We start from the raw sequence: 11,431 nt of genomic DNA on the forward strand, positions 1-11,431 counted from the left end.
ATATACAACCATATACAAATATATAAACACTAGCTGTCTTTACAGCAGTCTTAATAGCTGAATTATTTAATCCATATAAACCACTACTGAACCATCTTACAATTATATAAGATGCACACCAAATAACGATGCAGAGTTTAATTGGCAGGTTAATCAATTACAGCTTACTTGATGAATCAGTGAGAACTTTAATCAGTAAAAAAAATCACCCTGTAATTGGTACGGTTGTTAAGACTGAGATAAAGATGTCTAGTTCTGAAGATATTCAAATGTTGGTGTGGTATTTCAATAAAGAATAGATAACAAACAGAAAACAGTAATTTCCTTTCAAAAAATATATGGTAGGTAAAACCTTTTCTTTTAACTTTTTTTAAAAATGTGCACAGTTGTGGAACAATTTGGAGGAAAATAAACTAAAGCCACACCTTACTTCAACTGAGAAAAGGAATGTCATCCACAGGCAGAGAATGCAAAAGTTATAGTTTTTGAATATGAAAAATGCAAGAAATTAAGGATAGTCTGCCCAGGTGATAATGGAGAGACGGTTTAACATTAAATCTTTAAAACTGATTAAAAGCAAATTGGCAAACCCTACATTCTGTACTCTTAATTTCTGGCTTACTAAACCAAGTTATTTTATCCAATTTACCATATTTCAAAAAGGTCCCTACACTGAAGTACACTTTTGAAAATGTTTGGTTTAAAATACATTTTCAACCCTAATTAAAGGTAGGTAGTAAGTAAAAAGAATACAGTACCATCATTGTGATAAAAAGATATAGTAAGTTTTAAATTATTACATTTAATATCAATCTGTATTTAAAATTTTATTAACTTGCCATATCTCGTGTGTGTGTGTGTGTGTGTGTGTGTGTGTGTGTGTGTGTGTGTCCCAAAGGTGCTTTTTCAGGAGGCAACTGGATTTTCTTGTTTTCTTTGAAGACATTTTGCTTGTCATCCAAGAAGCTTCTTCAGCTCTGACTGGATGGTGGGGAATGGAAGGATTTATATTCCTTGCAGACAGCTGGTCATCTGCATTCTTTTAAGAGAATCACTGATGCCACTTGGGTGTTTGTCTGTGTCCTCAGGATGACCTGAGTAGTGCAAATGGGTGTGGGGCAGTTCAAAGAAGATGTCTTCAAAGAAAAAACAAGAAAGTCCGGTTGCCTCTTGAAAAAATACTCGGACTAAGAATTTCCATAGACGTATATATGCGCGTGCGCGTGCACACACACACACACAAACTCAAGCCTTCTCTTAAATGTGATAACATAAATATTCACGTGAAGCACTTTTTTTTAGAACAATTTTAAAACCTGCATCTTTTTTTAGGCTCATAAATAACTTTCAGAAATTATTCTTGGCATGGGTGCGCACAACCAGTATACTTCGTGGCTAAAAACATGTTGGCTTTTTAGTAAATTTTTTTAAAGTATTTAACATGTATTACAGTGCATTGTGAAGCATCTTTTTAAAAGAATTTGCACAGCTCTACTTGATATGCTTCAATACCTTTAAAACATCAGGCAACATCTTCTGCAATTTCTTCTCCCCTATGATATAAAAGCATTGCTGAAGCATTTCCTTCTTGTCTGTAATATAGAAACTGACAGGCTTTAATTGCACGGTCAGATCTAGTCCACCTTCTTCTATGTCACTGGGTTCTTCTGCCACATCTTTCTTTTCTGGAACCTGCGCAATGCACTTGGTTTCCTAAAATATGACACACAACAAAAATAACCAATACAAACTTGATTGACTCTGTAGTATTGTCAGCAAATAAACCATGACAAAGAACTGACAGTTCAGTCTCATGGAGCTCAATATGGATTACTCACAAGTGAATCCATATAGAATTGCAGTTTAAATCAATGAAGCTTCTAAAATTGCTTCCTACTAATGTATAGCCTAAATATCATAACACTCTCTAATATTGTCACACTCGATGACAATATTTTAATATGGTTCATTAAGCTGCTCAATTTTGCATGTCAACATTATTTGAAAGATAAAGGAGTTTACAAATGAATGTTGGAAAGGAAGGCTAACAGAATGTTATCATTATATAAGACTAATTGGCAGTCTAAAAAAGCAATGACAGAAACCAATAATGTTTTATATATAGTTTTGTTATATTGCTGCATATACTCTAAGGGACAACTTCTATATTTTAAGAAATAAATGAAGGGTAAAGTATTCGATCATTTAAGGGAGACACAATATTTTTGAACATCTAAGCCAGGCATGTCAAACTGCCGGCTCGCAGGCCAGATGCGTCATCCCAAAACCGCGCCCATCCCACTGCCAGCAATGGGGGAAAAGTCACGATACGTCGCACGAGGTTACGTGACGTCGTGAGTTTGACATGCCTGATCTAAGGGGATAGATAAAGGTAAAGGTTCCCCCGCACATGCACGCTAGTCGTTTCCGACTCTAGGGGCCGGTGTTCATCTCCGTTTCAAAGCCAAAGAGCCAGCGCTTGTCCAAGGACGTCTCCGTGGTCATGTGGCTGGCATGACTAGACGCCAAAGGCGCACGGAACGCTGTTACCTTCCCACCGTAGTGGTCCCTATTTTTCTACTTGCATTTTTACGTGCTTTCGAACTGCTAGGTTGGCAGAAGCTGGGACGAGTAACAGGTGCTCACTCTGTTATGCGGCACTCGGGATTCGACCTGCCAAACTGCCGACCTTCTGATCGACAAGCTTAGTATCCTAACCCACTGAGCCACCACGTCCCTTTTAAGGGGATAGAGTATGACAGTAACAAAAATTCAGAGCTATGTCTCCAAAGAAAATCAAAGTTATGAAAGTCTTGAAAGAAGAAGAAAAATTGAACCAGATATTGGAAAAAAGAGGAACTGGAGAAAATTAAGACAACTATCACATTATTTGATTACTGATTATTTTGATTATCACAAAGTGAGTGATTTTCTTGCTCCTTAGAGAAAGATAAGGCAATGGAAGATTAGAGAAGATTATAAAATTGGAAGATGATCAGGATAAAAAGAAGATCCAAAGATTGATTACTAGAGATCCAAAAAAAGTCACAAATTAATAATTTCTTAAAGTGAGAAGCACCATATTTAGCAAAGGACTGAACATGCAGGACCAGGGTGGATTTGATTTAAATCATGATTTAAACCACTAGTAAAAAGGCTTGATTTTAATCAACTCGATTTAAATCATAATTTTTAAAGAGCAACTGTCCTCTCTGTCCCTCCGTGCTCCTCCTCTGACCCACTGTTAACTCACCAACAATCCCACTCACTTTGATGGGACGGCTGGTGATGCAGCAGTGACACAACAAGGTGAGGGATGTAGCAGGCAGTAGGTGAGCAGATACCTGCTAACAGGCGCTGCCAGGAGGGATCTGAAATGACAGGTGCTCTTTAAATGTAAGGACTCATTCTTGCTGGTAGTTAGAAACTTTAATATTATTATTATTTGCAAACAAAATGATTGTTTTCCTATTTAGAATAATAAGCTGTCAGGTTAATAAAACAGTGATATCAAAACAGATTTTAAGTTAATAGGTTAATCACTCATAGTTGGAGAACTACTCAAATTCTTTTATTTAATTAAAACACTTAGAGCCTGGTACAGATGCATTTCTCTTCAAAAAAATTCATAGAGTTTGTAGTGTACATAGATTTGCAAAATAATGGGATCAAGGAATATTCCTGAACTTTGTTTTATGATTTATCTCATGGTTACTGTGAAATTGTGTGAATGCATCAGTGCAGTGCATGTTATCTCAGCTTGCAGAGCTTGGATTCATTGAATGGGTTTACCAAAAATATAAATATTGCAAAATGTACAGCCTCATGCTACATAACTAAGCTCCATTTCATGCTGAATAAACTAAGTTATTAATGTATCTTAAACAGAAAACTATATTCAGATAGATTTTTACTCCAAAAACATTTTATTAAAAAAAAATAATAAAAATAAAATAAAAAAATTTAAATTTAAAAATACATTTTTTTAAAAAAAATCATCGATTATTATTCACGCCGTGCAGGACAAAGCAAGCAAGCCACTAAAAGAAAAACCAAGGATATATTTTAACAAACATTGAAATATGGTGAGCTGAGTTCAAAACAATAGCTCACACAAGCAAAAATAGTAAAAGGGCAGTATAAAATGTAGGAGACAACACTGGAAGTTCTCAGGTAAAGTATGTTCAACATATCAGTACCGAGATCCATAGGATATGATGAACTCATTGGGAGCAATGTGTGTGTTTTACAACTTATTTTGGAATGCTATGAATCTTAAAATATATTTTTTCACTGATCCTTAGAATATACTTGTTGGATGTAATAGGATTTAATAATATCATTCCAGAGTATAATCTAGATTTTGTAGTTAAATTTATTAAAAAGTCACAGTTAACATACTTCATAAAAATTTCATTCCTTTTTTTACTGATATACAGTTAGTTCTCAACTTACAACAGTTCATTTAGTGACTGTTAAAAGTTACAACCAGGGCTTTTTTTCTCATAGAACGCTCAGAACGGAGTTCCGGCACCTTTTTTGGATGGAACCTTGTAGGGTAGGCAAGGTGGTTTGTATGACATGTGTGAGTTCCGGCACCTTTTTCTTTTACAAAAAAAGCACTGGTTACAACATTGAAAAAGTGACTTATGAACGTTTTTCACTTACAACCACTGCAGCATCCCCATGGTCACATGATCAAAATTCAGATGCTTGGCAACTGACTCATATTTAAGATGGTTGCAGTGTCCCTAGGTCAAAATTCACTTAAGAAATTTTTCACTTAGCAGCATAAATTTTGGGCTCAATTGTGGTCGTAACTCGAGAACTACCTGTAATAGAAAAAATTATGTATGATTACTCAGACATCATGTCGTATTCAGTGGCATTCTTTCCAAGTAGGAAATTTTGCCTCATTTTATGACTTTTCTTGCCACGGTTGTTAAATGAATCATTGTGGTTGTTAAGTGAATCTGGCTTCCCCATTAACTTTACTTGTCAGAAGATTGCATCACATGACCTAGGGACACTGCAACCATCATAGATAGATAGATAGATAGATAGATAGATAGATAGATAGATAGATAGATAGATATAGCCATATTTCTCATGTTCTAATTGGCATACTTTATCTCCGTTGCTATGAGCTTTAACATTTGTCCTTACATTCCTTTCTAACCTATCCACCTGACACTCGTTTTTGTGTAATAAAAAAGCACTAATTTCCCTTCTAAGATGGCCCACCTAGCTCAGCTTCTTAATATTTTCAGTACTTTCTAGGAATATTTTACCCTATTAAGTTCCAGAGAATAAAGTAGCTTGCGTGTTAATGGCAGCTGAGGCTTTCCTTAAGCACATTTGCTCACGGTTAACTAGAATTTACTCCGTCAACCAACCTTCTGGATTCACCCAGCAGAGTTAGTTTAGAAGCGTTAATCGCATTTAATAGAACTTCTTACTCAGATAAGATGCTGCCAGGCTCCTAATTTCCAGAAAACCAGGAGGCCGGTAGCACCTTTTTCTGAGTAAGAAATGCTATTAAACGGTATATGATGTGGTGAGCTCACTTCACAGTCTAATTACTTGATTTGATTGAACTAAGATACGGATTTTCTTGGCTTTTCTGCTCTCTTTTTTTGGTTGTTTTTTTTTCGTTTCGCGACCCGTTATTTTGTGTAACGCGAGTTTTAAAAGAGATAAAAACGAGACAGCTACAATCCCGCCAAAACAGGCGGGCGAAGGGACAGCAGGATGAAGCTGCATCTCCCTGTCACGTGGCTCCGACAACTGTATTTTGCGCCTGCGCAATTGAGCCGTTTTTTTTTCCCCTTCTCCTCCTCCCCCCCCCCTGCCGCAAGGCTGACGGACTGTGATACCTCCAGAGGGCCGCGGGTTGCCTCAGTGCTCCGCCGTTTCCTTTCGTTGCCGCCTCCTTCCTCTGGGCCGCTTAAGCGCGAGCGGTGCCGCTTCTTCTCTTTAGAGAATTTACGGCCCGTCATGGCGTCCGCCTCCCCGAAACGGTGGAAGTGCCTTTTAACGCGTCTTGAAAAATAAATAAATAACCGCATCAAACAGCCATCTCGCGACTGGCGGGATCGGAGAGCCGCGCGTTGCGCTCAGCTGGACCCCCGTCGCAGTTTGCTTGCGTCACGCTTACGACTTGTTCGCCATAGAGATAGAAATCTTAATTTTTGATAGATAGATAGATAGATAGATAGATAGATAGATAGATAGATAGATAGATAGATAGATAGATAGATAGATAGATAGATAGATAGATAGATAGATAGATAGATAGATAGATAGCAGACAAAGTCGGATATATGTCTATGGAGATTCTCAGTCATCCGGGTCATAGTTTGTTTGTTTGTTTGTTTGTTTATTTATTTATTTATTTATTTATTTATTTATTTATTTATTTGATTTATATACCGCCCTTCTCCTGAAGGACTCAGGGCGGTGTACAGGGCAATAAAATAAGAATACAGGTTACAAGATTTAAAGTTAAATGATTCTGCCCAATGTTGTAGGTTAGTTAAAATAATGTTAAAACCCAAACCCATCAGGCCAGGCCGGCTTGTTCGAATAGATAAGTTTTTAGATCACGCCAGAAGGAGCGAAGGTCGGGGGCCATCCGGAGTTTAGCCGGTAAGCGGTTCCAAAGGATTGGCGCACCCACCGAGAATGCTCTCCCCCTGGGGGTCACCAGCCGACATTCTCTGACCGGTGGTACCCTGAGGAGGCCCTCTCTGTGGGAACGTACAGGACGGAGGGACGTTGACGCCGGCAGTAGGTGCTCCCGTAGGTAATCTGGACCCATGCCATGTAGGGCTTTGTATGTCATCACCAGCACCTTGAATTTCACCCGGAAGGCAACTGGAAGCCAGTGCAGCTCACGGAGCAGAGGTGTAATATGGGAGTATCGGGAGACCCCCAAAAGAACTCGTGCAGCTGCATTCTGTACCAGCTGAAGCTTCTGAGTGGTTCTCAAGGGCAGCCCCATGTAAAGAGCATTGCAGTAGTCTAGACGAGAGGTCACAAGTGCATGGGTGACTGTACGCAAGGCATCCAGGTCCAGATAGGGTCGCAACTGGCGCACCAGACGAACCTGGGCGAAGGCCCCTCTAGTCACAACTCCTATATGTTCTTCCCAAAGATGCTTTTTCACCAGTCAGCTGGACTTTCTTGTTTTTCTTTGAAGACGTTTCGCTTCTCATCCAAGAAGCTTTTTCAGCTCTGAGCTGAAGAAGCTTCTTGGATGAGAAGCGAAACGTCTTCAAAGAAAAACAAAGTCCAGTTGACTCGTGAAAAAGTACCTTTGGGAAGTCTGCATAGTTTCCCTGTTTTGCAAGGTAATCCCTCCGCTTCTGATCCCTTGAAGCATCTTTTATTTGCATGCAATTGGCAAAGAGTTTTTTTGGTTACTGAGCTTTCCTATACAGTACGTTACAGGTAGTCCTTGATTTACAACAATTCATTTAGTGACCATTCAAAGTTACGGCACTGAAAAAAGTGACTTGTCACCATTTTTCACACTTATGACCATTTCAGCATCCCCGTGGCCATGTGATCAAAATTCAAACAGTGATTTATGACTGTTTTTTACAAGACCACTGCATGTTACATGATCAAAATTCAGATGCTTGGCAACTGACTCATGATGGTTACAGTCTCCTGGGGTCATGTAATCCCCTTTTGCAACCTTCTGACAAGCAAAATAAATGGGAAAGCCAGATTCACTTGAAAGTGTTACTAATTTAACACTTTTGATTCAGTTAACAACTGTGGCAAGAAAAGTCATAAAATGGACCAAAACTCACTTATCAAATGGCTTACTTAGCCACAGAAATTTTGGGCTCAATTGGGGTCATAAATCAAGGACTACCTGTATTATTAATCCAAAGCTGACCTTAGAATTATTCCAGCTTCAATAAAAATTGCTCAGATTGCTGCCATTTAGCCCACATCCAGTACTCTAATTCATCCTAAATTCCTGGGCTCATTGGTTATCATACAAGTAAAAGGAATAGATCCATGATTGTTACGGTACACTCCCCTTAGACAAATCTGATTTATTAGAAGTATCTAATAATAAATCATATTTGTCCAGGGGAGTGTACCCTAACAATCATGGATAATTTTTTCCAGTGCCTCAGCCAACAGCTGATTTTTTAAAGTCAGTTATTAATCATGAAGATAGATTATTATGAAATCTGACATTTGTGTGTTCCTCTGTAAATATACATTTTTTTGAGAGTCTTCACTTTGATTTATAATTTTGCACAGTGTTAAGTGTTGTGAAAAGTAGGGTTCTATAATTTGTATGATTTGGTAGATCACCATAATTGTGATCTATGAATTCCAGTTTAAAACAGTATTTGAATCTGTGAACACCATGCTCAGATCTGTTATTTGTACCTGAGTTGCATTATAAATAATTGAAAATACAAAGGTAAATACTGTATGAAAATCACTCATTTTTGGAAAAAAAATCCTTAACACTCAAAAAGATTCATGACTGTGCACCTTTTTTTGTTTTTTTTTTTTTGGTTTTGGACCAGTGGTTAAGACATTGGCCTGTTGACCAGAAGGTTGGCAATTTGAGACCCAAATCCTTGCCCCAGCTCCTAGTAACCTAGCAATTCGAAAGCATGCAAATGCAAGTAGATAAATAGGTACAAAGTAACAGTGTTCCGTGTCCCTCAGTATATAGTCATGCCAGCCATATGACCATGGAAGTGTCTTCAGACAATGCTGGCCGAAGGAAATGGGAGATGAGCACCGCTCCCTAAAGTCAGACACTACTGAGTAAGGCAAACCTTTACCTTTTTAATATTGTTTAACAGAGCTGCCTGCCTGTAAAGACACAGGAGAGGATCATCTACTGACCGGCAGCCGATTTCCTCTGATGATTAACAGGTACCTGCTCCACTTGATCCAAGGGCAAGGAGAGAGGAGTGTAGGCAAGCCCAGAGAAGGGCTGCAAGGTTACTGGGAAGAGGTCACCCCACCCTTCCTCTCAAGAAACACCTGGAGGGGAGTAATTTAAGAAGCCGTGGGGAGTTACTCTTTGCCAGGAACAGTTGTTTGCTTTGGCTTTCACGGCTTTTAGTTGTGCCTGTTGCCGTTTGCCTTGCCTGGAAGATTGCTCTTTGCATTTTCTTTTGGACCTCGCCCTTCTCTGGTGGCCTCCGTTTGGCCTTTGCTTCAGTGGGGCTTTGGAACTTCTTTTTCTGGGACCTGTTTCTTGCCTTGAGGACTGCCCTTGTATTATGTCTGGACCCTGCCTGGTGGATTGGACTTGGAACCCTGGACCTTGTCATGTGAGCGTGCTCCTATTCTGTGGACTTTCTCGGTACTATCGGGGCTGTTGTTTGGGGGACTGAGGGTGGAGCCTTACCGGTTGTTGGAAGGCCATTGGCTGGAACATTGTTTAAGAGAAATAAAGAACTCTTTAGAGGCCTGCCTTGACCACCTGGGTCATAACACCTGCCAGGTTTCCAGGTAGATGCTTTGGCCCTTCAGAAAGGAGAGTAAATCTATCCTGCTTGAAGAGCCAATACATGTGCCTGCAAATGTTCTCTCTTGATCCTAGCCGCTTTCTAAAACTAACCCTTTGCAGAGAATATTGAAACCTTTTGAACGTGAAACGGGCAGCAAGGCAATAGGGCAATTTCACAGCAAGCCAAAGCAACCACTTGTACCTTTGACCATAAATAAAAGGTAGCCGTGCCAGCGGTCTCTAAAAATGAAGGGAGTGTAATGTGTTCATCTTTTATGTCTATGATTTATAAAGAGTCAGAGGTCCATCTTCTTCGACATCATCTGGTAACCGTCCAAAGCAATAGAGAACCGCAACCATCTAAAGCAGTAAGATACAGTATATATGTCTGCTGAACCTCTGACATTTTTGTTATCGCCATAACTTTGAATGGTCTCAGCTGTGTTGTGCAAGCCAAACCAATTGTAGATTAATATCTGATGCTAAGACATTGTTTGTTCCTCAAACTTAACCTACGACATACTGATTGTTTTACACATTGGCACCAAATCTAAGACAAGAAAGGTTTGAGACCACTCCTTATATACCACACCGAGACTAAGGAAACTTCCTGTAATTTAGGGAAGCGTATAGACTCCCGATGATGTTGAGCACTGCTGATTGTTTACCTAGTTTGGCTAATGAAACATCTACAAGAGAACAACCAAGCTCAGAGAGCACCCAGGACCACTCTGATGCCCAGTCACGTGATTTTTCAACTACTGTCGTGTTTCTTGTGATCAGAATTAGTCAATTTGGTTGTTTCAAATATATCACATTCATATGGGGGTTGTTTGACTGTAGGGAAACACAAAATAGGAGGAATTCTTGTATTCCTACACTAAGCCATGATGGGCGGGGCTACTTTTTGTGCTACAGTGGATAATAGTTTTGACACACTTTCTCAACCCAAACATTGTAGTTTGCAATCTGTTTATGTCTTAGCAGGGTATATGAAATGTTGAATATCTTGTTAACCCTGTTAAACATGATATTCGGACTTTGATTCTGAAACTTGATAGGTCTCACACAAAATTGACTTATAATTTCCATTTCAATTAAAAAACATCCTCCTATGAAGGAAACCCCCCCCCAAATAAATTGAGAAAGTTCAAAATGGAAATAATTATTTGCATCTTTAGCCTTGAAGCTGCATTTCTAAATCTAGAAGAAATGATAAGCATAGGAGCTGCATTTTTCTGATAAGGTACTAAGAAATAATGCTGACATTTAGGTATAAGGGCTTAGAGTTTAGAATGAGCCTTTCATCAATATGAATGTGACAGCTCATACTCTGTAGCATTATTCTGGCAAATCTGGCTGGCTGAAGATAACACTGCACTCAACAATGGGAAGGTTATCACTAAATTCAGAGAACGATAGAACCATATGTATTCGGAAGAAACATTCTATAGAAAGATAACCAAAAATGAAAAAAGCACCTGGAACTACAAAAGACCTATTTTGTGGCATCCTACATTTTTCTGTAACAGTGGTTAAAAAGACATGTACTGTATGAGGGAAATCAACTGTCATAAAGAATCAAGACCACTATTAAGTAGCGTCACACAATGTAAAAGCTCAACATCAAAACACATTGCTGGAATTTCTTCCAAAATAGAAACTTAAAACTAGTTAACTTTTCCTTCCAGCTCTTTCAGTCCCCCTCTTCTTTGCAGCCCTGTGGATTTAATCCCCTATATACAAATTGATTCTAGATGGTTTCACCAAAATGGAGGCGCTCAAAGAAACAAGAATCCATTTGGCAAGTGATTTCTGTCTGTTGAAAGGCAGCAGATAAGTCACACGTGTCAACGAATCAAGATCTCCCTACTAATTTTTGTTACTCCTAACCCACAGAAGGTATGAAAATTACCTTTAAAATAAGCA

The 11,431-nt window shown here is 38.9% G+C and overlaps 1 protein-coding gene across 1 annotated transcript in view; it reads right to left on the bottom strand.

The window, feature by feature from the left end:
* Positions 1-6,116, bottom strand: part of CAAP1 (caspase activity and apoptosis inhibitor 1) — a 31,682-nt gene extending 25,566 nt beyond the window's left edge. The window contains exons 1-2 of the mRNA XM_081315748.1: positions 5,877-6,116; positions 1,513-1,713 (exon numbers count right to left, since the gene is read on the bottom strand). Of these exons, the coding sequence (XP_081171874.1) occupies positions 1,513-1,713; positions 5,877-6,068 (393 nt within the window). The 5' untranslated portion in view covers positions 6,069-6,116. The remainder of the gene's footprint in view (positions 1-1,512; positions 1,714-5,876) is intronic.
* Positions 6,117-11,431: the final 5,315 nt, after the last annotated feature.

The sequence above is a fragment of the Vipera berus genome, assembly GCF_964194415.1.
Source record: "Vipera berus genome assembly, chromosome: 2".
NCBI lineage: Eukaryota > Metazoa > Chordata > Lepidosauria > Squamata > Viperidae > Vipera > Vipera berus.